The sequence below is a fragment of the Podarcis melisellensis genome (genome assembly GCF_964234715.1).
Source record: "Podarcis melisellensis genome assembly, chromosome: 13".
In the NCBI taxonomy this organism is placed as follows: domain Eukaryota; kingdom Metazoa; phylum Chordata; class Lepidosauria; order Squamata; family Lacertidae; genus Podarcis; species Podarcis melisellensis.
The window spans coordinates 33,440,310-33,468,149 of record NC_138545.1 but is presented as its reverse complement, the minus strand read 5'-3'; the positions used below and the strand labels follow the sequence as shown (position 1 = coordinate 33,468,149).

The 27,840-nt window shown below is 45.5% G+C and overlaps 2 protein-coding genes across 4 annotated transcripts; one reads left to right on the top strand and one right to left on the bottom strand.

Moving 5' to 3' along the window:
• Positions 1-719: 719 nt before the first annotated feature.
• Positions 720-11,076, top strand: LOC309355109 (uncharacterized protein). Of its 2 annotated transcripts, none has more exons than XM_081885634.1 (7): positions 720-912; positions 2,729-2,940; positions 3,561-4,207; positions 5,639-5,709; positions 6,618-6,857; positions 8,902-9,148; positions 10,873-11,076. In XM_081885634.1, exons 2-7 carry the CDS (start codon positions 2,825-2,827, stop codon positions 11,034-11,036), a joined length of 1,485 nt encoding a protein of 494 aa, XP_081741760.1. In that variant the 5' UTR covers positions 720-912; positions 2,729-2,824; the 3' UTR covers positions 11,037-11,076. The 2 variants fall into 2 exon arrangements, with proteins under 2 accessions (XP_081741760.1, XP_081741761.1); XM_081885635.1 differs by lacking the exon at positions 720-912 and adding an exon at positions 944-1,029.
• Positions 11,077-11,699: 623 nt separating this feature from the next.
• On the bottom strand, positions 11,700-27,775 carry SP2 (Sp2 transcription factor). Of its 2 annotated transcripts, none has more exons than XM_081885620.1 (7): positions 27,650-27,775; positions 22,350-22,426; positions 19,168-20,142; positions 17,763-18,078; positions 16,554-16,728; positions 16,064-16,257; positions 11,700-14,490 (listed from the first exon to the last, which is right to left on the bottom strand). In XM_081885620.1, exons 2-7 carry the CDS (start codon positions 22,410-22,412, stop codon positions 14,390-14,392), a joined length of 1,824 nt encoding a protein of 607 aa, XP_081741746.1. In that variant the 5' UTR covers positions 22,413-22,426; positions 27,650-27,775; the 3' UTR covers positions 11,700-14,389. The 2 variants fall into 2 exon arrangements, with proteins under 2 accessions (XP_081741746.1, XP_081741747.1); XM_081885621.1 differs by lacking the exon at positions 27,650-27,775 and adding an exon at positions 26,778-26,844.
• Positions 27,776-27,840: the final 65 nt, after the last annotated feature.

Genomic DNA, 27,840 nt, shown 5'->3' with positions numbered 1-27,840 from the left:
GGGAATTGTAGTCCCAAACATCTGGAGGGCCGGAGTTTGCCTATGCCTGCACTGGAGATTGAACCTGTGACCTTCTGCATGCAGAGCACATGCTGTACCCCTGAGCTACAGCCGCAATGGGTCAGTGTGTCTGGCTGCTGACCAAAGGTTTGGTGGTTCGAGCCCAGCCCACCCAGCGATGGCTGTGGGCAGAATTCCTGCATTGGATTAGATGACCCTCAGGATCCCTTCCAACTCTACAGTGGTACCTCGGGTTACAGACGCTTCAGGTTACAGACTCCACTAACTCAGAAATAGTACCTCGGGTTAAGAACTTTGCTTCAGGATGAGAACAGAAATTGGGTGGCGGCGGCACAGCGGGAGGCCCCATTAGCTAAAGTGGTGTTTCAGGTTAAGAACAGTTTCAGGTTAAGAACAGACCTCTGGAACGAATTAAGTTCTTAACCCGAGGTACCACTGTACAATTCTAGGATTCCCTGAGAGACAGAACCTGCCTCTTGGTCTAGTCCAGAAGGGATGAGCTTTTCTCAGCTTGTGGGTCCCCAGCATAGCTATCAACCTTCCCTTTTTTGGCGGGAAATTCCCTTATTCCAGCGCTGTTTCCCGCTGCTATCTCGGATTGTTAGATATTCTGTAGACTGTCCCCGATACAGATAATGAACTTTCCAACTCGGCCCGGAAGCTGGGCGGCGCGTCATAGTCTACTGCTGAAAAGTCTATAGGGAAGGCGAGAAGGCGCCTCCCCTCGGCAGCTAATGGGAAGGCGGTGGAAGGCGGCCCAATGAGGAGGCAGAAGGAAAGAGCTCCGCGGCCAGTAGGAGAAGGGCAGGAGGAGGCGCGGACAGCCGAGCGTGACGTCCGGGGGACGCTGCGCCAAGCTTGTAAACAGACCCTATGGAGGTGCTCTTAAAGGTACAGGGACGCTTCTCTCTTTGGGGTGGGAAGGCAGAACCCGGCAGATGGGGTGAGAAGGGGCTGCTCAGGGAAGCTCGTGGGGCCTTGACGCAGTGCTGCTTCTAGAAATGAGAGGTGTAGTCTGCACATGCCCAGTGGCACTCTTTTTTCTTCAATATATGTTCCAGGTGTCAACCCTGCGTTTGGAAACAGGTCCCAGAGCTGTGATTTTGAAAGAAACGGAATAGTACCTTCGGGTATAGGGCGGCATATAAATTCAATTATTACTAATAATAATAATAATAATAATAATAATAATAATAATAATACTGCAGTTCTTGCGATTGATTGATTGAATTCTAAAATTGTGTATGTGTGTGTGCGCGTTCGTGCACCACCTTGGGTACAATTTTAGACATTTATATTATATATAATTGCATACAAAATGCAGTAAAAAAAAAAATTTCTAGTGGTTAGAGCAGTGGTTCCTAACCTTTTTTTGCCCATGCCTCACTTAAGCATCTCTAAAATCCTGATACCCTACCCCCCCCCCCGCCGGTGACATATAATTCTTTTTATTCAAAAAGTGAACTCCTATTCATGTGGAGGAAGCCTAAAAGGCAATTAACTGTTAATAACTCATTCTCGAATTGCTCCCTTATGGGGTGTGTTGGGAACCACGGGATTAGAGTGTTGGGCAAGAACCAGAGAAACCAGAGTTCAAAGCCCCACTCATTTGGATCAGTTAGTGGCTCTCAACCTAACCTACCTCACAGGGTTGTTAGAAGGATAAAAAGGGGGGGGGGAGCACATGCACCACCTTGGAGGCAAGGTGGAACGTAAATGTAATAAAGAAAGAAAGAAACTCTGCTGAAGCAACATTAACAGCATTTAAGTTTTGTAAAATGGTATGTCTTAGAGATCCCGCTTACTTCTAAGTTATGCCCTCTTGACTGAGAAGACATTGATCCTAATGCCAGGTTGTGCAGATTGGTTTTGGTTACCCAGTTGTGAAGATGCTTGATGGCATCTTAGTGTGGCATCAGAAAGAGTGTCGTAGACCTCAAAGCCCTAAGGCCTAGCTGAAGGATGGCAATGAAGAGGAAGAGGAGGAGGGGAGGGGAACAAGAGGCAAAAAAGAACAGGGGATCTATGAGTGTGTGGGGGGGGGGGGAGAAATGGAAGCAAGGTATGGTAAAACAATATATGAATAATGGGGAAGGATAGGGAAGTCCTGTACTGCAAACCCTTTTTCTTCCACACCATACACTTGAAGTGCATTACTTCCACCAAAGAATTATGGGAAGTATCAAATTTCAAGTCCACAATGTTCATAGCATCCCCAAAATTTTGTAGGTTACTGCGAGACATCTTTGTATTTCATCGTTGTCTTTGTTTGCATAAATGAACAATAAAACCTGATGGACTATATTGGCAGATATTATATTATTATTATTATTATTATTATACTTTAGATTCTCCTTGTCTCCTCTACAAGATGAGGAGCGGATTGTTTTGTATTATTAAAATTATATTAATTTTTTTTAAAAAAAATGTAGAAACTTTGGTGTGTTATGGGTGCTGGGAACTGTAGCTCTGTGAGGGGGTAAACTACAGTTCCCAGGAATCTTTGGTTGAAATAATATGTTTAAAATGGATGGTATAGATGTAGCCTTAAACTCAGACTCGTGGGAGAAGGCTTTTGGTGACCAGGGCGGGCACCCTTGCAGAAGCTTTGAAACACTTCATTCTGGATTTATTTACATGCTCCCATGTCTTTGCTGACAACAAATTCTATCAAACTCTGGCTTAAACTAAGGGTTGGTCTTGACAGTTTCTGATGCAGATGCTAGCCTCTTCAAAGATGGGGACCAATAGCTGAAGGTGTACAGACCCAACCAGCTCCTAATCCTAGGCTGTGCAGCAACGTATGGATGACAATCTTCAGGAGGAAGCAAGAATGAAAGGCAACACTCTGGAGAGTTCCACTTTTCATCAGCCCCATAGGCTGACCTCTCAGCGACGAGTGGCTGAAGAATTTGTCAGGTATGGAGAAAGTCCAGGCACAATACTGTCACCAGGTATTTTCTAGTGGGATGTGCTTGTAAAGGGCCATCGGAAGAATGAAAAATGACATTCCAGTGGTAATGTTGAGTTGCAGTAGGAATTCATATTGCAAAAATGACAGGATGGGGGGGGGTTGTAGGAGAGCCATGCAGCATAGAAGGTGGGGTACAATTTAGGCGAGATAACAAGACTTTGAGCAGTTTGAAGGGATAGTGTCCTCACTAGCAAGTGTTGCGTTGTTTTTTTAATGCCAGCATTTACACTTTAGCAAGTAAATTGGGACCATGCAGGTTACTAATGAGTTCAAATGGGCCATCTGCAATTAAGGAATACTCGGACTCAAGTCTTTGTTCTAGAAAGGACACTATTTTCCCCTGTTTCAAGATTTTCTTTGCAATGAGTGCTAGTCATTTTCATGTTACTGTTTTTAATGAAAAGAAAGTTCTATTTTTTTCCCCCTGCAAGAACGGACAGGGAAGATTCTGGGGAACCTAAAAGCAGCACAGCCAATTCGTAAGAGTCATTCTGTGGTAGCTGCTTCCAGGCTTTGCAAGATATTTTTCTCTTGAAACTTCCTCCTTCTTTTTGTCTGCTTCCAGCACCCAACCACTAAAGAGCGCTGGAAAAACCTGCCCTCCCCTAACATGCTCATTCGAAGAAGGCATAAAGCGGAAAAAAGCCAAGCTTGCTGGTAGAAGACACATGAGTCCAAGCCTTGCCCCTCCAGTCCCTCCAGTGCTGGAACTACAGGGGATGTCTTACGGACAAGTCTTCCAGAATTTGGATCTCCTTAACCAGTGTCCTTTCAGTATGCCACAGTGCAGGAGGACTCCAGAAAATCCTGAGGCTGCCCATGCAGCCCCTTACATGTCCATCTCTGCCCCTGCCAGACCAAGAGTGGATTTGTCACAACCCCCGTCACTGAGTAACCAGCTGATGGGTTGCTGTCATCAAAACACTCACGAATGCACGCCTGTCACGGACAACAGCAGAGTGACGAGTCTGTACGCTGAACTGATCAGAGAACTGGAGTGGCAGGTGGCAGAGTTGAGGAGAGCGCTGGCGTCTCGGGAGGAGGCTGCTGTGCGGCAGGAGAAGAGGATCCAGGAGCTGGAGGTGGAGAACCGTGAGCTGAAAGCTCTCACCCAGAACTTAGAGGAGCAGAACGACTTCCTGTCCATCAGGAACGGTGCAGGTGGAGGAGCACCAGCCAAGGTGGTGCTGGGAATGGGACACCCTCTCTTTGGTAAAAAAAACCCCCAGTAACACCTAAATGCTGCTTGTAGTGGGGGGATTAGAGCTTCACACCAGTGCTCTCTCCAGTCTGTACTGGACGTTTCAAAAGGAGGCAGTCCATGAGGACGTCTCAACAAGGGATGTGGTGTGAGAGGAACAGAGGAAAGGATGATCTTGCATACTAGGGGTAGTGTCCAATATGGCTAGGGACGCGGGTTCCGGCGGTTTGAATCCCCGCGATGGGGTGAGCTCCTGTTGCTCGGTCCCTGCTCCTACCAACCTAGCAGTTCGAAAGCACGTCAAAGTGCAAGTAGATAAATAGGTACTGCTCCGGCGGGAAGGTAAACAGTGTTTTCGTGCACTGCTTTGGTTCGCCAGAAGCGGCTTAGTCATGCTGGCCACATGACCCGGAAGCTGTATGCCGGCTCCCTCGGCCCATAAAGCGAGATGAGCTCCACAACCTCAGAGTCGGCCACGACTGGACCTAATGGTCAGGGATCCCTTTACCTTTACCTTACCAATATGGCTATGGGGACAGGGCCTCCACAAGTTATATAAAGTGTAAACTGCAACCCAGGAGGTGGTGTCAAGCACGCGGCACTGGGAAATTTAACCCTTCCCCCTGGGCCTTTTTGTCACTTCATATAGCCACCTCCTGCTCTGAGTTGCCATGTGCCTTGCAGCGGAAAACAAAGAAGTACCATACCTTTGTTGTCTTCCCCACTGGGCAAAATGAAGTCGTTTATTGTTTTCCACATGACTTCCTGATTATTTACAATGTAATCCACACGCTTGAAAATTCCGCTGCTTCCAATCACTTGCTTGTTGTGTCTATTAAGTGCATGCAGACAAGAGTGGTCTGTCATAGCTATGCTTAGATCTAATGACTGCAAGCATCGGGCATGTTGCGTTTTTCTTCTTTGCTGAACTATAGGTGTCCCTATAGCACTGCTGGTTGTCTCTTCATATATGTTGAAGCTAAAGGTGAAGCAGACAGCGCTGCCAAGAAAAAGGAAGGGAAGGGTAGGGAAAAAAATCCATGTGATCCCTTCCAAATAGGAAGTACAGTACAGTAAGCCTGCAACTTATGTACATTTAATTTGCACACATTCTGTTTTATAAGCTTGGCAAAGAAGGAGGAGGAGGAGGAGGAGAAGAAGAACGAGGTTGGATGTTCAGGAAAAAGGGCTTTGGCAATCTCACTTATCATTGACCCCAATGTTTTGACTATACACAATTTTGGCTTTAGACACGATCCCTGGAATGTAACTCCCACATAAGTTGTGGGTTTACCATGCTTTTAAAAACAGCAGCTCCAGGTGTCTGCTCTCAAACCCAGGTAGCACATCATGGGAAGATAACTACACACACTCCTTTTCTGAGAGATTTTCCAGAATTCCTGTCTGATGTACAGTTCTTGTATGTGCTTTTCTTTCCCCAGATGTCAATGAAAACAATATTCAGTTCCTCAAAAGCCTGGTGGCAGTGCTGGAGAATGTCACTCCTTCACAGGTAAAGGTGCCGTGTAAAGGGGATAAAAAACAATCACTTGGTTGTTGTTTTCTTTGAAGAGTAAAGTGGAATTGTGAATGAGAGCTGTTATGGTTTAGTATTCCACTACAATTGTCATCTTTATGACAATTCTCTGGTATAAAGCCAAGAGTCTCAGGCTTGTAGTTCAGGACCAGCCTGTAGGTAGTTGACAAAATTACTGCCTCTATACCCAAGAATAGAAAGTATCCAAAAATAGAAAGTTTTCTTTCCAGGTCAACAGCTGACATTGATTGTGTGAATACAGGTTCAATTTCCAACTTCTCTAGTTTTTATTTTAAAAGGATCGAGTAGAAAGTAGTGTGAAGGACCCTGGAGAGCCCTTGCTGGTTAGAGTAGATAATGTCAGGCTTGGAAGTGCGCAAGGATACAAGAGAATATTACAATACAAATGGAAAAACAAATTTAATAGCTGTCAACACAACAAGAAGATCGCACATGGATGAAGGGAAGTAATAGGTAAAGGGGAAGAGAGGTATAAGGCAGTAATTGGAAAATTGTAGAAGATAAATATGCGATTTAGGAGGTTAAGAACAAGGAATTAAAAGAAGAAGATTTAAGTTAAAGAATAGTAAAATAAGGAAATCTGAGAAGAATTTAGTACAAATGAAAACATGAGAGTCATGTTATTGCTTCTATCTTGTTTTATTTTGGTTGTAAAGTCTTCTGTTGTAAAGGTTTATTATGGTTGTAAAGTTCTCTGTTGTAAAGATTGTACATAAAATCAATAAAACATTATTTTTTAAAAAAGATAATGTCAGGCTTGGTAGACAAATGATCCGATTTGTTAGGAAGCAGCTTCCGATGTAAGTCTATATACCACACTCTTTCTCTTCTTCTTTACTCCCAGGTATCTGTATCTCTTTCAGGTCAGTGGTCTGCAGCCACCACATTCTCTGGAAGATCAGAGGCACGCGCCAGCCACTGTGCCACATATCTCACCAGGTTGGAGGACACTAAACACAGAACCAGGTGGCTTGTCACCCTGGATAAATGCAGGAGATGGTTCAGGAAGTCCCATTGGGCTCAGTGATGCCACCAGCACATGGGACAACCATGTACGAGAGACACTGTCTGATGAGTCACCTGTATGGGCATTGCCAATGGAGGTAGGTGATGGGGGAAGAAGTCTCTCTCTGACTGGATGCTGCAGTGATGTTAAACATATTGTAAGGTGTTCATTCAGATGGAACATTGGGTGGCATAAAGCAAGACCTGTCTCTGTTTGATTCAGGAGGAAAACGGTTCACACATCTGCATCACAGCTGAGGCAGAACTGTGCCACTGAGCTGTTGCTTTGTGGCAGAGTGCAACCAGTTACTTGCATTTCCAGATAAGGCTCCCACAGAGCCAGTGACCTGATGCCTTATGAATTAGCTTCCCATGTCTGGCCGTTAAATGAGGCCTTTCATTTAACTTGGCTGATCGGTATGCCACATTCTCAGTGCCTGTCTGGGAACAACTCCTTGGGACATTAAAATAACAGAATAAAACAGCCATGCAGGGCACCATTTTATATTCCATGTTTTAATAGCAGCTTCAACCCATTTTCAAACTGAAGGAGGGAAGTGCAAAATACAATGCAATGTTGTACCAGCCTTGAAGATTAAGTGGAATGAGAGTCGCTGTGCTTATTCATAAGGAAAGCAGAAGAGCCCTGCAGATTCAGACCTAAAGCATATATAGTCCAGTATCCCATTTCCCACAATGGTGAAACAGACGCCAATGAGAAGCACACCATGAGGATGTGAGGGCAGTAGCGCTCTCCCACTGTTGCTCCACAGCAAGAGATATTCAGCGACATTCTCCCTCTGATCCTGGGGACATCAAGATTCTTGGTAGCCCACCCTATCAACCCACAAATTAATCTCCTTGTAAAGCCATCTAAATTAGCGACTGTCACTATATCTTGTGACACTGAATTCCACCATTTAACTAGGCCCTGGATACCATCCCTGAAATGTAGAATTTAGCTTGATGCTCCTGCCCATTTCAAAAAGCGGGCAGGAAACACTGTATGCAATGCAATGTTGCATCAGCCCTGAAGGTATCGGAAAGAAAATGGGTGTACATGTTCAGGGTGTCATTCTGGATGTCAAGTTCAAAACCATATTCAGCACCTGTTTTCAAGAGGGTAGGAGTCAATTCAAACACTTGGACTTTACTGAGTCTGAGTCAAGTAGTGGCAGTTGCTTGCCTTTCCACATCAGGAGAGACATGCACAGGCCATGGTTGATGCTGCCCGCTGAGTTGCATCTCCTTTCACCTCTTCATGACTCTGGTAAACAGAATCAAACAATAAAGCACCTATGTTTTGAGAAGCTTTCCTCCTGGACCTTTGGGAAACAGGTGTACAAATTGAGCTTTTAAATACAGAATATAAAATTGTTGTGACAGTAGTGTACACCAGCTAACATTCAAATATCTCAATCGCCAAGGTAGACACCGTATAATCTGAAATTTTCCTCTTCGTCCCCTATCTGCCCCGCCACTTTTGAAAATGGACCTGTAGTGTCAAGCATGTTTGCTCTCCGAAGAGAGAAATATATCAAGATATGTGCACAACATGCTTCACTTCAGTCTCTCAAAGTGTGACCCATGTCTTTCTTAAATGAATGCAGGAGTTGAGCCAGGATTTGTCCTTAAAACAGAGAATGTTGTCCTGAACATGCACACCAACCTACATCTCTGTTATCAAGAGAGATACTGGCGGTGTGCTAGATTTTACATTTTCTTCTCCCTGTTCTTCTTCTAAAAATGAGTATGAGCTGTTATTGAATTTCAGTTAGATCGGTGCAGATTTGAGTGCCTAGTATTCTCAGCCCTGATTATACAACTACTAAACATTACAATTTCCTGCCAGGTAGGCTTCAACACAATCAAATCCATACAGAATACCAAAAAGGTAAACCCAAGTGCGGCTTTGCTTGTGTGAACTGGACTGAATACAGCTAACGTTTTGTAGAGTGTAGCTTTGCTGCTGTTGCATGTCAGTGAATGTTTGAGCCGGTTAAATACTCCTCTGCTTGGTTCTGAATCGATCTGCTGCATCACAGTCTAGCCTCCTCAGATGCAAGAGTGGGAGAAAGGGGGCGGGGCTTCAACATAATAGCGCAGCTTTATAGAGTAACATAACCTTCTACCATTGGACAGGAGAATGGGAGGACGAAGCTGGAACTGGTCCCCAACTCGCAAGTCTACGTTTCCCACCAGCAGCTGGAGGACCTATCCCAAGTCTCCACCGACAAGCCTGAGCTGATGACCAGGCGCCTGTTGGATTACTTCTTCTCTCGTGAAACTCTTGCCCGGTCTTCGGCCACTGGACAGCGCATTGCCCACAACAACATAACCATGGACAAGCCCACGCCATTGCCGGTTGCTGTTGTAAATGCTATCAAAGGTAGGGGATGTGGCGAGATCTTAAATAGTGCTGATAGGAAAAGCAAAGTGTGAGCAGATTTACAGTATTTCCTCTTTGGTAAAGACTGGGGCAGTGCCTTTTTATCCTAGCTGTTAAACCTAATTTGCTTTACTCTCAGATTAGAAATTCTGTAATAAACTTCCTCCGCATTCTCAATCTCAATGAATATCTGTGTTATCGGCCCAGGACCCTCGTACCTACGGGACCACCTCTCCCGGTATGCCCAATGGAGAGCCTCAAGGTGCCCCGGGCCCTAAGGAAGTTAGATTAGCTTCAACCAGAGCCTGGCCTTTTCATCACTGGCTCCGGCCTGGTGGAACGCTCTGCCTCATGAGACCAGGGCCCTGCAGGATCTGATTTCTTTCCGCAGGGCCTGTAAGACAGAGTTGTTCCGCCTGGCCTTTGGCTTGGAGCCAATTTGATTCCCTCCCCCTTTCTTTTTCCTTTCTCCTCCTGTGATGAGCCTGCATTTTAATTTTTAAATGTTGTATTTTAATCTTGTTTTTAATTTGTATTCATTCAACTTGTTTTTATTATTGCTTGTTAACCGCCCTGAGCCCGGCCTTGGCTGGGGAGGGTGGGGTATAACTAATAATAATAATAATAATAATAATAATAATAATAATAATAATAATTCCCTAAGCACAGTCAGTATGCTTTTAAAAGGCCTTTTGGCTGTATACAACTGTTATATTTTTATATTTTTATTAAATTTATATGCCACCCTTCATCTGAAGATCTCAGGGAGGTCCACAAGATAAAAATGCAGGAATCAAAGCCCAAAATAGTTAAAACAAAAATAAAACAATAACCCCACCCCCACCCCCCATAAACACATTTAGAAGGCCATAGACCAAGGCTTGGTTGAAGAGATACGTTTTCACCTGGCACCGAAAGATGTATAATGAACGAACCTCCCTGGGGTGAGCATTCCACAAACGGGGAGCCGCTGCAGAAAAGGCCTGACTCAAACTAAGCTGTGTCCTTTAATTTCAGCGGGCTTACTTTATGACTCGCATGGAATACAACTTGTAGTTTAGTTTATATTTTAAAATAATGTTTCCTACAAAGCTGGAGTCTGCACACACTGCGCTTTGAGCTTACGCTGTTATGATCAAGGGCTTTGTGAAACTGCAATTATTATTAGGATGAGGGAAGACAAGAAAATAGGTTTGTTGAGAAAAGATACTTTTGACATGTTTCGGTCCAAGATAATGTGCAGCCACGGAAACCGTTGGGACGTTTGTGAACTTGGCTTATATTATTATTGAATCATCATCAGGAGTTTATAGGCTTTCATAGGGTGACAAACAGGTCGTAAGCTTGTGTCGTAATATTTGGTGCAATGCTTCCTTTCTACGACCTCTCTCGAGTTTTTCTTTAAATATACATGCTTTTTTTAAAAAAGGTCACAGAAAAAAAGCTTTACAAATAAACTGGCTGCACTGAAACAAACAAAACCCTCTGTATAGCCTTCCTTACTATTGGCTTTTGCAGAAAATTCCCAATTCTTTGAAAATTTTGATCATGAAAACATATTAAGATCTGTGTGCTTCACTTGCATTCATTCTTCTTGGAAAAGAATTTGGACTGGTTTGGAAACACACAAGCTGAGCTGATGTTTCCAGTGTATGTCACCAGGAATAACACTGAACTAAGCCTCTGCTTCTCTTCTCTCACTGTGCTTGCACCCCCACCTACAGAGTACGTCACCAAAACATGCGGCAGAGGCTGCAATTTCAATGCGGTGATCAACAGTAAATGTGGGACCTCCCGAAGGGCAGTTAAGAAAATGATTGACCCCGACTGTCAAAGTGGATCGAATGGCGTTACAACCACTATTTTCCAAGAACCCCTCAAAGGGTAGCACAGTAACCCATTTTGAGACCAGGATGACACAGATTTGGGTTCCTGGAGACCAGGTTCCTATGGATTGAGTCTTAACTTGCCAGTGCAGGGGACAGGGAAGAGAGGATGGAATTTGTAATGTCTCTCTTGGAAATCTCAGCAAGTGGGATGACCCCAGAACTCTTCATTTCAGGGAGCCTTGAATGGACGTGATGAGAACTTGACTCCCAAGTATTTTCTGAGCTACGTGTTTGCCTAGAACAGCAAAGCAGACTGAAAACAGATTTCCCTATTCTGTTACCTGAGAACCATAATTTTAATTTCTTATCCACTCCCAAAACGGGACCACCTCACTCCTACTTGTTTTTTAAGTTTACTAGCTCACACTCAGTTTTACCTTCAGCTGTAAACTGTTTGGTGCTACTAGCTTTGTAACTCGCCCACGGTCCTCTCAATCACCATTATTTTATGAAGGTGGGAAGGTAAGTCAGATATCCATTTAAAAGTCACCCGCTGGGGGAATTTGAGCCCTCACCCATTTCCTCTGCAACCCTCATCTCCTGCAAACTGGTCTAGGCAGTCAACCGTGGAAGCCACTTGTTACTGAAGCAAAAACATGGCAAGACACTAGCTTCTAATAAATATTATATTTCTTGTAAATAAGACAAGTTTCAAACTGGAGTGTAACAGCATGGGTTCATTTATTTCTCTTTCCTGCCTACCTCTCAAAAAGGTTGTTTTCCCAAGTTGGTGGAAAGGCCTTGATGTGCAAGACTTTGAGGGCAACAGGATGGAGATTCAGGTTGGTGGGAAGAAATATGTACCGTATTTTTCGCTCTATAAGATGCACCAGACCACAAGACGCACCTAGTTTTTGGAGGAGGAAAACAAGAAAAAAAATATTCTGAATCTCAGAAGCCAGAACAGCAAGAGGGATCGCTGCGCAGTGAAAGCAGTGGTCCCTCTTGCTGTTCTGGCTTCTGGGATAGCTGTGCAGCCTGCATTCGCTCCATAAGACGCACACACATTTCCCCTTATGTTTTAGGAGGGGAAAAGTGAGTCTTATAGAGCAAAAAATACGGTATATTCTGAGCCTACACACTGGAAGACTGGTTGGCTTCCTGTCAGCTAACCAGAGCATACAATCCCATTGGGAAGTTCTGTACAAGCCCCACTGAAATATACCTTCTGTTCATTTCAGTGAGATGTATGCCTTAGAACTTCCTGCTGGCTTGATCCTCTGAAAGAATCCACAAAGTATAAGCAAGCTTGCCTTGCCTGCCCTGCAGTCTAAGGGCTTGTTTTATAGGATAGCCTGAAATGGGAGTCCCATGACGACTTACCCTGCCGCTACTGTGTGCAAAGTCCAACAACAACATGCTCAACATTTTGAATACATCAGTACTGTGTGTTCCTGTGGAACGTATACACCAGCCACAGGCCATATCAATACATGAAATTAATAAAGCGTACCTGTGAATGTTGTTAATGCTGTACACAAAGGGATGGTAGGAAAGAGAGAAAACTTAAATTCAAAATGTACATCCTGGCCAACTAAGCTTTGATTTTGCATTGTAAACTAAACTGACAACAAAGTCTGGAGCTGTGCTTGCGATCACCTGCATATAGTCTCAAAACACCTTTCTAGAACCTCTTTATACCTCAACAAGCCACCTAAATGTGCTTGCTCTTTCATTCTTTAAATTGCAGCAAAGCAAAACGATCCTTTGTTCCCAAGCTGTGGCTGGATTTGCTTCCAACGATTGGATTTATCAAGAAATGTGATTTTTCTCCCCCCCCCCCCCCGGGCTGGCGTCACACTGGCCAGCCGAATTTCATAGCACTGATTAAAAACAACAGCAAGGAATTGCCACTTAAAGAAAAACATACTTCAAGCCGTTACAACTAAAAAATAAAGTGGATTTTTTTTTTAATTTAAAAGCTCAAAAATAACAAGCCGTATGTTTCTGAAACATGTAGGAAACACATAACGCAATATATAGTCTATGATACAATATACACTATAATACACAAAAGGGGCTGTATCGGACTTCTGTTTTAGAAAAAAAAAGCGGGAGGAAACACTAGTTTTCTGGAAAGAAATATGATGGAACATAAGGTGAGTGGGAAGGAGAGAGGAGAGCGAACACCCTTCAGTTCTGGAAAAACAATGCTTGCATTTCGGCACACAAATAATTAGCTCACTTCAATAGGGCTCGGCAGTCTGCAACCTCCCACTGGGTTGCAGCCCATCACTCCACAATGCATTAAAAACAATCTGTTTCCACACATGGAGCTGCATCAGTCGTTCAGTGCTGAACTGCATGCTATACGCCACAGGGTTTGCCAAATGCCTCGCATGTGTTAAGAGCGGATTTTTGCTGCCCTCGTGGCTCTCTGGATCAGGGCACATGGCTCTGATCCACCAGTTCTACTACAAACAAACAAGGGATCCCATTCACACATAAGATTTTCTCCACTCTCCTGAGCAAAGTGCTGCTGCTTGCACACCATAGAAAGCTCCGTGTGTACACACAAGAGCACCCCACAGGCCTGGCTGCAGAGCTCTTGCCTTAGCACAGGGGCTTGGGACTGTGCCTGCATCTTTCCTTGGAGTGAGACTTTCTTTTAAAAAAGGAGGAATCATTAAATTAAAAAAACAACAACTCACAATACATAATTTGGAGGAAAATATAAGGCAACCTTCTCCGTAGAAAAAACAGGGGGCTTCCTAAGGAGGTTTTGTTTTTTTTAATATAGATATAGATATATATTTATAGATATTTATAATTTTAAATATAAAGTAGGAATGTGCTGGGGGTGCAGAGAGAGTCCCATTTTGGGCGGCTTCCCTGCCCACCATTCAAAAGCTTCACAAGCACATAGAGGTGGGCGGGAAGAGGGAATCAAGATTACAAGTGGGGTATAGTTTCGCTGGTGCTACTATCAAACACACAAGGAGGCCCTTTGGTGCGGCGGAGTAGGGCATTCGCTTGGTGGGCTCCTCAGGCCACTGGGTGGATGCGCTTTGCCTTGCTAACTCCTCCCCCACCCCCACCTTTTCCCTGCCCGCTACTGGGCTTTGTGCTGATTTTTAGCCAATTTGCTTGGAAGCGACATTGTTTCTCCTTCATCCCAGACTGAAACCACAGCGTCTGATGCACCTTCCAAGAGGTTCTGACAGAGTGTGCAAGGAGGCGGAGGTCATCCGATGGAAAGAACAGCGGCTGTTACTCCCTTCTTTGTGCAGATGTTGTCCCAGTCAGGAGGGTTGCTTGGGCACGTCGCTGTCCTTTCGCAGAGACCATCCTTCATGGCAAAGGGTCGCCGGCACCCACACTGCTCCCTTTCCTTTTCCGATTGCACCCAGCCCTACAAGTTCTTGGTGACCAGGTGAGTTTTATAGTGCTTTGTCAGGTGGTCGCTTCTAATGAAGCGCTTTTGGCACTGGGCACACTCAAAACGCTTGTCGCCTGCCGAAAGGAAGGAAACAAGAGCGACGTCGGCATGCGCGATACAAGTTCACACAAAAGTGTAAATTAACTGGTGGGATTTACTGACACGAGATGTGGTGATAGGCACTTGGCTTGGATGGACTGATTTTTTAAAAGGTTTCAGAAAAATGAATGAAGCCTTAGCTTTTATAAGTAAATGAAAACCACATATACAGACATTCATAACAAGAATGGCTTATCACCTTCCGCATGTCCTGCATGCTACAGGGAGCATACAGGAGTCTCAGCCTGCTGTTTGGGGTGCCTTCTTTAAGCAAAGCATATAACAGATATTTACATTAGGGTTCTGGGGAGCCTGTGGTTCTCCTTGCGGGATTCCATCTCCCCTCAGCTCCAACCAGCATGGCTAACAGGGATCTCCACCACACTTGTAGTAAATTAACTGGTGGGATTTACTGACACGAGATGTGGTGATAGGCACTTGGCTTGGATGGACTGATTTTTTAAAAGGTTTCAGAAAAATGAATGAAGCCTTAGCTTTTATAAGTAAATGAAAACCACATATACAGACATTCATAACAAGAATGGCTTATCACCTTCCGCATGTCCTGCATGCTACAGGGAGCATACAGGAGTCTCAGCCTGCTGTTTGGGGTGCCTTCTTTAAGCAAAGCATATAACAGATATTTACATTAGGGTTCTGGGGAGCCTGTGGTTCTCCTTGCGGGATTCCATCTCCCCTCAGCTCCAACCAGCATGGCTAACAGGGATCTCCACCACACTTGTAGCAGCCACCATACGGCCACTGCAGCTGAGCAATAGTTATGGTGCCAGCAGCTATGCTTGAACAGCAACATGTTTAAGGCTTGGGTGAGCGCAGAGGCAGTTGCTTTAGAGAAGAATTGGCATAGGGTAGTTATAACTATGACCTGTGAGCCCAGGAGTCTCTCATTGGGTGGCCTCAAGCTTAGTCCTTTCCAAGGTAGTAAACTCTCATCTCTGAGCTACACCACTTCAGCCTGCGGGTGGGGACACATATAACTCAACACTTTTCCATTTAAAGTTCCAGCACGCAGAAAACAAGTAGGTTTGGGGAAAGCTAGACTAGAATACTTCTCCATTAGACCTGATTTTCTATACGGAGGAATTAATTTCTGTATGAGGAAGCATTTAATCATGTGAGCAACCCCACACCTTGCAATAGTACAGCCCAAAGACAGGCTCACCGTCAAAGCAGGAGCTAGGCCACCGTCTCTCAAGCCTTAGCTCTCCATCTGTGAAACGACAGCAGCCTCATAGGCTTGCCTTACATCAGGCATGGCCAAACTTGGCCATCCAGCTTTTTGGGACTACAACTCCCATCATCCCTAGCTAACAGAACCAGTGGTCAGGGGTGATGGGAGTTGTAGTCCCAAAACATCTGGAGGGCTAAGTTTGGCCATGCTTGCCTGACATGGTTGTCATACAGATGACTCAGAGAAGATGCCAGAGTAATTAGGATTTATAAAATGCTTTTCCTATCCATTAGTGTTATACGACTCAAAGAGCAGGGGTGCAGGTGGGAGAGAGAAGCAAAGAGGAGACGACCCACCTGTATGCGTCCGGGCATGCCGCTGTAGCTCGTCACTTCGCGTGAATCGCTTCCCGCAAAAGACCCAGTTGCAGACGAAAGGGCGCTCCCCTGTGTGCAGGCGCACGTGGGCCCGGAGCAGGGAGGTCTTGCGGAAGGTCTTGCCACATTCAGGCACGTGGCAGATGTGCCTCTTCTTCCCCTGATCCCCCAGCCTGGAGGGAAATAAAAGGGGTGAGAAACTGTGCGTGGTCTAACTTGTGTGCGAAGACCTGGGAACACTTGAATTCAAAGCAGAGTTCCCTGGTGAAACCTCAGAGATCAGATTGCTAGCTCTCCAAGGATGACTTAAGTAGCAGCAACACTGCTAACTGGTACCAAGTAGTAACCCAGCTGCTCCTCTGGAAATAATCTCCACCCTACTGCTGCCACCCAAATCCTAACTTAGGAACAGAAGCATTTGTTGCCAGAGCAGCAATTTGTTGAGAGGCCTAGGGGCTTCTTCCCTTACCTCTTTTCCCCATCCTTGCAATTGGGGCAAGTGCAAGCCATCCGCCGTCTCTTCTCCCCGGGCTGTAGGTCCCCCAGGAGTGCTTGCTCCATCTGCAGCTGAATCTGGGTGGGGCTCAGTCCGCTGATGGTTAGGTTGTTGCCAGAGACATTTTGCACCGTCAGCTGTTGCTGGCCTGCAGGAAAAGGGATGGATGAAGCTTAGATATGCCCAGATTCAGTGGGGGAGGTACAGTTACTCCACTAAAGCTCCACAGAAAGTTAGGCCAAGATATCACAGACCCCACACTGAAACTTTTCTCCCTTGCCTTTTTACATGTCAGTACTGCACTGGGCTTGAAGAACTATCCAGGGTTCTGAATGCCAGGATTTCGTTCCTGCCTGGGACCAGGCACCAAGGTTCTCCCCAGCCTTATCAGCTCTATCGACCCTGGTTTTAGTTCTCGCTGGAGTTCTCCTTCACAGCCCTACCTGCTCCCCACATCCCACTGCTTCCTCTGACATCTTGCTGTATTATGAACACCAAGCTTCTCATAACCTGTCTCAGAGAAGCAGATGTAATAAGTGTTGCCTGACTCCTTATTTCCCCAGTCAGCGTGTAAAAAAGCAGAAAGGGTGCTGTGGTGCCATTATAGCTGTATGTGCAAGGACACACCACGCATGCAGTTGAGATAGCATAAGGATGCCTTACAAAAGCCAGAAGATCCTCCGGCACTCTTGAGCATAACAGCACTGCCACTATATTTGGGGGCTGCTTTGGCCATCAGAAGTAGCCATTCTCCAGCATCCATTTGGCAACTTGTCCTCATTCCGGGTAATTAGGTCAATACATTCCCAAGCTTGCACCTCCTACCCAGGAAGATAATTATGAAAAGCAGCTTGAATTCGGGACCTCAAGCGGTAAGGGTTTCATTGCCTACCATATCAACTTTTATATGTGCCGTAAACTATGTGCAACAAGATTTGCAGGGCACAAGAGAGACATCCTTTAGGCAGCCCAACCCTAAAGCAAGTGTACTCAGAAATTAATTCCACTTAAATTCAGTTTTGTTCTACGGCTGTCCTAGTCTCCCTTTCTCTCCATGTTTCCCTGGTGTTGTCCCAAACCTTTAAAAAAACAACAACACACACAACACATATCCCTCCAGGAAAGATATATCCATCTGGATATGCTGCTCATCGCAGGATCATTACATATCACATACACTACCTCCTGTGTTGGTGATGGTGACAGGAACACCTTGAACTTGCACCCCATTGATGCTGATGGTCTGCATTGCCTGAGCAGCAGCAGCAAGCTGAGCAGCATTGAGACTGATGATGCCTCCGGCAGGGGCGATCTTTGGCAGGGCGCGTTCTTTGCGAGCCCCTGTCTTTTTGGTACTTCCTCCTGTCTGGGAGCTGCGGGGTGCAGGACTGCTGCAGGAAGTGGCAGAGGAGGCAGTGGAAGAAGGTGCCACAGTTACACCTGGGGCTTCCTGCAGAAGCACTGTCTGCAGCTCACCGGAAGGCGTCTTGAAATAGACCTAAACAAATGACACAAAAAGGAAAAAGCGTGCAGTCTGCAGCTTCCCATTTTGGTGGTCTCCCATTACCCTTTTATAGCTTTATTGTAGATTACATAACACTTTCTTAATACAGACACATTTTCTATCCCTGCATTAGTGTAGATACCTTCATCATAATGGACATGGGCTCCCCACCTCCCTATATTATACCTTATCCCTATCACTGTGATAATTCCTTATGGCAAGCGTACTCTCTTATACACTTGTCACCACTCCACTTTTGGCAATTTCAAAAAAAATGTAGTTCTTTCACTTTATTGCAATATAGACATTAATATCACCAGATAACTTAATTGTTTTTTAATCCTGAACAACAAGTCTGGCTCCAAAACTACCACTACTACTACTAAAAGGTTTAACATGGTATATGGCACGACAGAAATGCAACCCTCACTAATTTTCTTGGCCCCCTGACTGCAATAAAAAAATGTTTGGGATGCTTTATAAATATATATATATATTAATTATTTGTAAGCCACACTGGGTGCAAAAAGAAATCCTATAAATAAGTAAAATAAAATAAATCAAAACATATTAAATGTGATTTAAGAGGTTTGGTGAAAGTAGACATCTTATTTTCATGTTGTCAGGAACTCTAGAGATGGGGCAGTTTAGAAGTGAAAAAATAACCAACAGAACTAAATCCAAATAAAGCTATTGGGGTGAGGTGGGGGAACCAGAGCTTAGTACCCATGTCTGGGGATGTTGGGGGGGCGGGGGACAGCAATTACCTCCAAGCACTGCAGGCCCCACTACAGAAATATGTTTTTTCACGCCGACTGAAAATTACTGGATCAGACTGTTTGCTAAATAATTTGCACATAACCTTAGCATTTTTTATATTTTGGTTGAGAAAATGGACTCCCTAAATTTTATATGCATGTATTATCTTTGTGTGTGTGCACATGCATACAGACACACTCAAATGAACAATCCATTGGGTATGTACTTTACTACGCTTAGAAGATTGGAATTCCTCCCACCCCAGCCCCAATTCTACCCCATAATTCCAGGCATTCTTGACCTGCAACTGAAACCCCCAAATACCTGAGTGGGAATTGGCTCAGTTGTCTGGATCTGGAAGTTCTGCGGGGATTTCTGAGGAACGGTTGGAAGAGTGGCCGAGGCTGCCTGGACCACGCGCAGAGCCTGCTGTGGAATCTGAACCACCTGCTGCTCCTGTTTGGGTTGGACCACTTGCACCTGTTGGACCATCGCTGGCTGCCCAGATCCCGGGCTCTGCACAATCAACAGGTTGTTCCCTGCTTGGATGATGTTGTCGGCCGTCGTTTCTATCAAGACCGTCTCCACTTGCTCTGTCACAGCCATCGCAGCTGCCTGGGGTGAAGACACCACCTTCTTCCGGGCCTTTTTGCTCGGTTTGGAGGGGCTGTCTGGGACGATCTGAGTTTGAGCACTGGTGTCCCCGGCACTCACCAGGTTGCTCACTGGCAGGGTAAGAGTGACGTTGCCACCAGTGCCAGTTAACTTGACCACGTTGCTTGCGTTATGGACAGCTGTTGGTGGGGTCTTATGAGCGGGCGCAGGTTTGATTGGCACAGGCTTATGAGTTGAGGAGGAGGAAGAGGATGCTGACGAGGAAGAGGAAGAAGGGGTGATGGTACTGGGAATAATCTGTATCTGGTTGCCCAAGTTCTGCTGTACTTGAATGGTCTGCCCTGATGTCGTCTGGATCTGCGGAACCGCCTGGTACTGGATGTTGGCAGGTGAGCGGGCTCCTTTGTTGATCACAGTTGGGTTCTGGATAGTGAACACCAATTGCCCACCGGGATAGGATGTCCCGAGCTGAGACCCCTGGATTTGGAAGAGGTTCCCTTTGGATGACAAAATCCCAATGCTGTTCTTGCTGGAGCTCAGCGGGAGGGGAGCAGGCTTGATGGGCACCAGTTTCCGAGGAGCAGGCTGAGGAGGGGCAGGAGAGGCAACTGCTGCTTCTACAGCTGGAGGACCGATTTTGCTACATGTGGCTGCAAGCAGGGCTAGTGGAGATGGCTGAGAATCCTACAGGAACAGAAGAGTTGTGTTACAGGTAGGCTGGCAACAAACAGGTTGTTTCAGATTCAGCACAGCGTAGCTGGAAAGGAAGGAAGCCCAATGTGTGGGCAGTATCTTAATTTCCACAACTAAGATATGGGGCTTTGTTCTAAGGGTGCACAGTACCACATTCTCAAATAAGAAGATCTCACCACTGAATTTGACTTCAACAAACTAGTGTAGTTTCTAAGAATAACAATATATTGCACTCCTGAGTGCCTAAGGTGTTCACCTACATAGTCTCAAAATCCAACAGTCCTATAAAGTTAAGTCAGTGTCATCTCCACATTGCAGGCAGACTTCCCCTGTCTCTTGATTGCAGGCATTTTCCTGTCCTCTGCTTTCCATTAAGGCTCCATGAGGCCCAAATGGAAGCTAAGATATAGCCATGCCTTGCTCCTCATTATAATGTTTCCAAAAAAAGAACAAAGTTTTCATTTCCTGCTGTATATGAATAACACCAGAAGCTTTTGTGGGGTTTTTGAGGAGCATTGGCCTCAATACTGCTCTCACACATGTTTGAAGAACAAGAGCATATAAATGCTGATTTCTCTCCGTCGCCAAGAGAGCACATGAAAACAGGTCAGGGGATATTCATTCTGGAGTTTTCAGAGACCTCTGCTTCCTATAGTGCAAACAGAGATGCTCTTTGATGACAGCGAGGAAACAAAAGAGATCCCTGAAACATTCACACAAAGGAAGAGGGCTGGAATCAGAATATTAACTGTGCTTCAAAGAGAGTATCTATGCTCCTGTTCATTCTGCACCTAAAATGCTTCTCTCAGGCCAACTTTACACAAACGTCAAACAAGAAAGAAGTCACCCGAAACTGAAATTACATGGCAGATGCCCCCCCCAGTTGTACTTATACAGTAGCTTGCCACCATAGGAGCCAACTCCTAAGGGTCAAGGTCCCTTCAGTGCCCCCCATAAAATATTTGATGGGGCTGGCCCCCCCAGTTGATGGGCACTGCCATGCAATGGTGTGTGTGTGTGTTGTGTCTTGTGATTAATTATTTGGGGCGGGCCTTACTTGCCCCCTCAATATTTTATTCAAGCTGGTACTCCTGTTTGCCACATGGGTTAGAAAGTGGCATAAGGTCTCCTCCAGGCTACTGCTAACAGTGGAGAAAAGCCACATGGCAATGATGGATCTGTATGATCGGTAGCACCCCACAAGGAGTAATCACAGCAGCTGCCAGAAGCTTGCTGTCTCTCTCAGAGCCATGCCTGTGCCATTGCCACAGCTGCTAGAAAGACTTCTTAAACTTGGGTTTGTAAAAACAAAAAACAAAAAAAACACTAAAAAAATTGTTCCAAGTTTAAAAGGCCTTTCTAACTTCTACAGCAAACCACAGCAGCACACACTTTTTTTAGGCCACCTCCTTTGTGTGTTTTGAGTGGGTGGTTCTGGGCTCTTTCACATAGGATTCTGAATCCCTGTGGTGTACATGCCCTCTCGTTTCTTTGATCAGGGCCAGGAGTCGTATAGAATGCAAATACCTTTCTCTGCCTCATTTTTTTGCTAAAGCAGATGCTATCATCTGAGAAAGAAAGGGTTGTCAGGAGCAAAGGCTTTGGGGAAAGCGCCTCCATTAGTTAATAGCTCATCAACCAAATGTTCAGGAATGGTGCTTACTTGACCCAAGGAATATTTATATAGGGCATCCGACCCAACCTGAAGGGTGGGTATGCATTAAACATGTTTTGGGACCAATTACACACTTAGAAAGGAAAACATGGAATAGCCAAATTGGGACTGTACCACTTCAGAATGGCAGGAGGTGGGGGAAATTCCTGCTTCTACAAAGAGGAGAGCATTCTGACATAGCCTTTTCTCTGACATGTTTTCTACACAGAAACCACTTTCACATGGGAGAGCATTAAAACATAGCATTTGCCACCTGAATTCTGAAGCAGTAATATCCCACATGCTTTTTTGAACATGCAAGATCAAGGAAACCTGGGAGGACTTGACTGTCAGCTAGGCTTTCTTTGCAGAGTGAATCATCTGCCTTTGAGCTTCAGTTCTACAAAAGCTGATCAGTCAATGCTTTCTTTACTTACAGCCCAGGACCCTACCACACAAGCATTGCTATCCTGTAACTGGAACCAGCATTCATTGTCTCCTCATGCAGTGACACTACTAAGCCACAAACATTTTAAAGACCTACCTGAGCTGTAGAAGCAGCAGGTTGCAAGTATTCGCTGGGACTGACAGCAGCAGTGGCAGCCATGCTGTCCTCTGTATCTGCAAGAAGGAAAGACGTCTAACTGTTTACTGAGGCCTGCATTCACAATGGCAATATCCACAAAAATCAGAGAGCCTTAGGATTATTTTCATTTTTTAAAGCATATTTAAATCTCTTGATCACAGGTCTAAGGTATGGTCTGAAGGCACACAAATGCGCTATCTTGCAGAAGCTAAGCAGGGTCTGCCTCTGGTCTGTGTCTGGGTGGGAGACCTCCTGGGAACCAACCCATATGCAGCATTGGGTTCCATGATGGAATAAAATGTGCGAAAGAAGTCCCAAGAAAAAAATGTTATCCATAGCCTAAATCTGGAGAACCGTGTTCTTGATTTATTTAACAAATTTGTATCCTGCCCATCCAGCCCATTCTACTCTCAAGGCATATCCATCATCCCAGGGCTGCCTGCTGCTGAGAACCAGGAAAATGAGGCTTGGCAGTACAAATGAAGTTTGCCACTCTTATCCTCATCTAATGGAACATACTAATCACCACAGGCAACTAGAGGCAGTCTGAACTAGGTGCTTCATATTTCTTATCTCATATACACTCACAACAATCTTGTCATGTAGGTTAGGCTGAGAAACACCAATTTGCCCAAGACCTGTGGAAAGCTAATAGTTTTCTCACATTCAAATGCATGTGGGGAGAAAAAATGGGCAGCAATTCACTGCCCAGATAGCTAAGCAAGTCTCTCCCAGTAAAGAAAAAGTTCAGCCATATTGGCCAATGCTTGCTCAGTGGAGAGTACTAACTAAGGTCCCTTTACATGCACCCTAACTTGTGTCTTTGCAGCTGTCTCTAGGACTGGATCCCACATTAAAGAGTCTATGTAAAGCATAGGTGGGCAATTGGTGGTCCTCCATATATTGTTGGGATTCCAAGTCCTGCCTGCCTCAAGCAGCATGATTTGATAGTGAAGGATGATGGGAGTTGTAGTCCAGCAACATCTGTAGGGGCTTAGGTTCCCTACCCTTGGTGTAATGACTTCCTCTAAATCATGGGTAGGCAAACTAAAGCCCGGGGGACGGATCCGGCCCAATCGCCTTCTCAATCTGGCCCGCGGACAGTTGAGGAATCAGCGTGTTTTTACATGAGTAGAATGTGTCCTTTTATTTAAAATGTATCTCTGGGTTATTTGTGGGGCATAGGAATTTGTTCATTTTTATGTTTTCCCAAAATATAGTCCACCACCCCCCCCAAGGTCTGAGGGACAGTGGACCGGCCCCCTGCTGAAAAGTTTGCTGACCCCTGCTCTAAATGCATGTTTAACATTTCAAAAAGTGACCAATGCCCAAGAGACCAGACATCTCTTACAGGGTACACTGAATCAAAAGTCTTGGTGGAAGTCTTGATATGGTTTCCAATTGGCATAGGAGCCAACTCCTAGGTCCATGGGGGCTTTGGCCCACACAAAGTTGATGGACATTTCCATTCAAATGGGGTGTGTGCACTGTGTCATGTGATCAATTATGTGGGATGGGGCTTACCTGGGCCCCCCACAATATTTTATTCAAGTTGGCACTTCTGCCAACTGGCATGGTAGCCATGGATAAAGTAGCATCCCCCCTAGTCTCAAACACAAATAAACAAGAGCAGAGCAAGCTGACATGAACTAGACTCCCAGTGCATGGTTAAAATAACCACACCCCCTTCTTTTTTCTGCAGGTGGTGGTTGCTCTCTTGCCTGCTTTAAACTTCTGCTGTTTAGTTTTCACCATGTGGGGCTATGAGTAGCTAGCAGCTGCTTAGGAAAGTATATTGCGAGTCTTGCTGGTGGGGAGGTGGGATTTTGTTTGCATCATACTGAGTGAAAGTGAACAGATTTTGATATAGGAAAGCATGACGGTGGTGATGAAAGTGTAATCTTAACCATGCCTATTCAGAAGTCCTACTGAATTCAATGGGGCTTACTTCCAGGCAAGTGAGGTTAGGATTTCAACCTGAATTCTGATTTAAATGATACATGGCCAGGATTAACATGTCTGCTACTTACCTATGAGCAAAAGCTACCAAGCCCAAGTCAGAGCCTAAGAAATCACTGAAGTTAGTGGAGAACAAACACAAAAAGTGCTTGATGGACTGAAATAGGGCACACAACATTATATTTCAATGCAAGATCACGGCAACAGTCCCCTTTTACTCTTTGTTCTGACTAGGCTATGGAAATAGCACGGGTCAGCAGATGTAGAAAGCTCCTCTTTGAATGCCGCAAAGATCTGGATGCCCGCCTCCCACTTTCAGACAGAAAAAGCAATAAAAAATTTGAACTAGCCAAGTCACCACTGAATCCACTTCCTAAGTGCATAAGGGGTCCATGCTTATGGGAGATACCCCCAAATATTCAATAGCTAATTTTGAGCTCCTCCAGAAGAAAGACTGGCATCCCCCGGAAAGTCTAGTGTGTATACTGCATAAAGCAGTTATATTGGGGGTGGGTGGGAAATGACAGTTCTTTGAGATGGTTTCCCTCATTCCATTAGAATAACTAACAAGTGTGTGAAATCAGTATTTGTACATAGTAAGTAGTGCTCACTCTTTTAAAAAAAACCACACCCAGTTACCAGAGACCCACAAAACCACTTATTTCAATTGGTAGGATCCTCAAGATTCTCCTTGCACCATCCCACATCACACAGCAAGGAGTACAATTTTAGAGAATGTTGTGCCAGCAGACACAAGAGTGGGAAAGGGACTCTAAAAAGGCACAAGGAAAGGATTGAGGATCTGGGAATGCTTAGTCTAAAGTGGTTGGGGAAGGGGATCCTAACTGTGGTGGCACAGAAGCAAGTCCCAGTGAATTCAATAGGGATAAATTCCAAATGGGTAGTTCTGTATCAAACACAAGTCCTATAGCATCATAGAGACTAACCAATTTATTACAGTGTACTTTTTATGTGTCTCAACTAACTAAATAAAAAATGAACAGTGAGGATAGATACTATATATGGGACCGGGGGGGGGGGAGGGAGAAGGCATACCTTCAGTATACTTAGGGGCCTCTATAATTTAGCATCTCTGAGTGTATCATGGGATTGTATCCAACTAAATTCTACTTCGAGTAAACCCATTGAAAATAATAATTAGTCATGTCCATTCATTTCAGTGGCTCTAGTCTGACTAGCCGCGGGCGGCACTGTAGGTTAAACCACAGAGCCTAGGAGTTGCCGATCAAAAGGTCGGCGGTTTGAATCCCCACGACGGGGTGAGCTCCCGTTGCTCGGTCCCTGCTCCTGCCAACCTAGCAGTTCGAAAGCACGTCAAAGTGCAAGTAGATAAATAGGCACCACTCCGGCGGGAAGGTAAACAGCGTTTTGTGTGCTACCCTGGTTCGCCAGAAGCGGCTTAGTCATGCTGGCCACATGACCTGGAAGCTGCTCCCTTGGCCAATAGAGCGAGATGAGCGCCGCAACCCCAGAGTCGGCCACGACTGGACCGAATGGTCAGGGGTCCCTTTACCTTTACCTTAGTCTGACTAGCACTGGATACAATCCATGGATTCTATTTTATAATGTATTACTTTATCTATATAATGTACATCTTGCATTTATGGCGATGACTGGTGACCAACAGTAAGAAACACCACATCTAGTAATAAATAAATCATATAGCAGCAATTGCTCATTCAAATAAACAGCAAAATCTAACGGTTCTAAATTAAAAATGCTTAAGTCAGCAGTTCTTAAAAGTCTGGGGTAACAAACACCTTTGCCTGGTGCCTAATTAAGTCTCCAGGGCAGGAGGAGCCCTCCTTTGGGAGAATGCTCCAAAAGTAAGGAAACACCATTGAAATGGCTCTCTCCAGTCATCACCCACCACACTTTAGATAGAGAGGAGCACCAGAATAAAGGTCTCCAGTGACAATCATAATGGACTTGTGGGTTGCTATGGGAGAAGATGGTCCAGCAGATACCTGGGTCCTAAGTAATGTATGGCATTAGAAGTTAGTGTAGACTTTAAAATGGTTGCTTATGTTAGAATTCGTTTCATTTAAAGCTGCACTGTTGTTTTGAAAAAGACACATTATAATTCTCACAACAAATTAAAAATACAATCTTTTATTCAAAAACATCAATGGACTTTTTAATCTATGCTGGTTTATGCCTGTTGTTTCCAGACTATTATTTAAGTATGTGCCCACCCTCTTATAGCCACTGACTGTCCCACGTGTATGTCATTCCCACCTCTCTCCATACCTTCCTGGATCCATGACCACATGTTCTCTCTTGCTCTTGGGCCACCCACACTTTATCCTGTACACTATACCCCTGTATGCTATAACCACATGCCCATACGTGCACCCAGTAGTCAGCCACCAACACATCAACCCTCAAGCACCCTCTCATACCTACCTTTTACTTGTGCTACTTGACTTAACAGCCACCAACCTCCTTCTTTCGAATGCACAACCTCGTCACATTCAAATTCTGTTTTTCTACTACATGACTATCCAATGCCTCCCAACTCAATTCACCCACCTATTTTTCCCTTGGTATGAGGACCCCCCCATCACTTACACCCAATTACCACGTGTCTCCCTGTACACTTTGTCCCCCCCAGTTCAATGCCTGCCTTTGAACCACTTATCCCTGCCCTGCTCCTCTTTCCCTTGCTAGCTACCTTTGCATCCAGTGCTTATCTTCTTCTGCCCCCTGCTCAGTCCCTGCCCATCTCCTGCACACCTTCCAAATACCCTTGGCTGTGGCCCTCTTTTCTGTCCATTGTTAAGGCTAGTAAACCTACCACCACTACCACTCATGTACCTTCAAGAGCAGCCTAACATACAGAAGCTTATCAAGAGACAGGCACCTTTTTTGCTAACATGAAAGCAGAGGACCTGCAGACAGCTTCACCTGCTTGATATCAGGTTGCTATTAAAAGTCCGAGCCCAGGGGGAAAGCAAACCCCCTCTGCTCCCACTCCCCACATGCCCTCTGACCCCAGGAACCAGTCGACGACCCCAAGCCCCATCTCCCTCTCCCACTCCTTGCATTCCCCCCCTCTCTCTTATGGGTCCCCCGAGGAGGCGGGCTCTCGTCTTAGCCCCGCCCCCTTCCGGTCCCAGTTGCTTCAGTCCCGCTCGCGCGCTCGGCCCCCTCCCTCGAAGGCCCCCCTCCCACTGCACAGACCCCTCCTCTTCCTCCGCACGCCCCCGCGTTCCCATCCCTTGGTTTCTCCTCCCACTTCTTCACGACCCCGGGCCCGCCCCGCTGGGCTCACTCACCGGATAGAAAAAAGAGGCGGCAGCGGCTGGGACCCCCCTCACGGCGCCATCTTCCTCCTCCTCAGCAACCCGGGCACCGCCCTATGAGGCCCGCCCACTCCGCTGTCGAGCGACCAATCCCTGCGTGGTCCCTACGCCGTTTGACCAATCAGAGCGCGGGTGGTCCGCCTGCGTAGCTGCCTCCGTCCCGA

What these genes read in the sequence shown, in the direction of transcription:
- LOC309355109 (XM_081885634.1), top strand. Translation starts at nt 2,825, where the DNA reads ATGGATGACAATCTTCAGGAGGAAGCAAGAATGAAAGGCAACACTCTG. An exon ending in TATGGGCATTGCCAATGGAG is followed by an intron (nt 6,858 to 8,901) that starts GTAGGTGATGGG and finishes ACCATTGGACAG; the next exon opens with GAGAATGGGAGGACGAAGCT. An exon ending in TGTTGTAAATGCTATCAAAG is followed by an intron (nt 9,149 to 10,872) that starts GTAGGGGATGTG and finishes CCCCACCTACAG; the next exon opens with AGTACGTCACCAAAACATGC.
- SP2 (XM_081885620.1), bottom strand. Translation starts at nt 22,412, where the DNA reads ATGGCTGCCACTGCTGCTGTCAGTCCCAGCGAATACTTGCAACCTGCT. An exon ending in CTGAGCCAATTCCCACTCAG is followed by an intron (nt 18,079 to 19,167) that starts GTATTTGGGGGT and finishes TCATTTGTTTAG; the next exon opens with GTCTATTTCAAGACGCCTTC. An exon ending in GCATGCCCGGACGCATACAG is followed by an intron (nt 14,491 to 16,063) that starts GTGGGTCGTCTC and finishes TCCTTTCGGCAG; the next exon opens with GCGACAAGCGTTTTGAGTGT.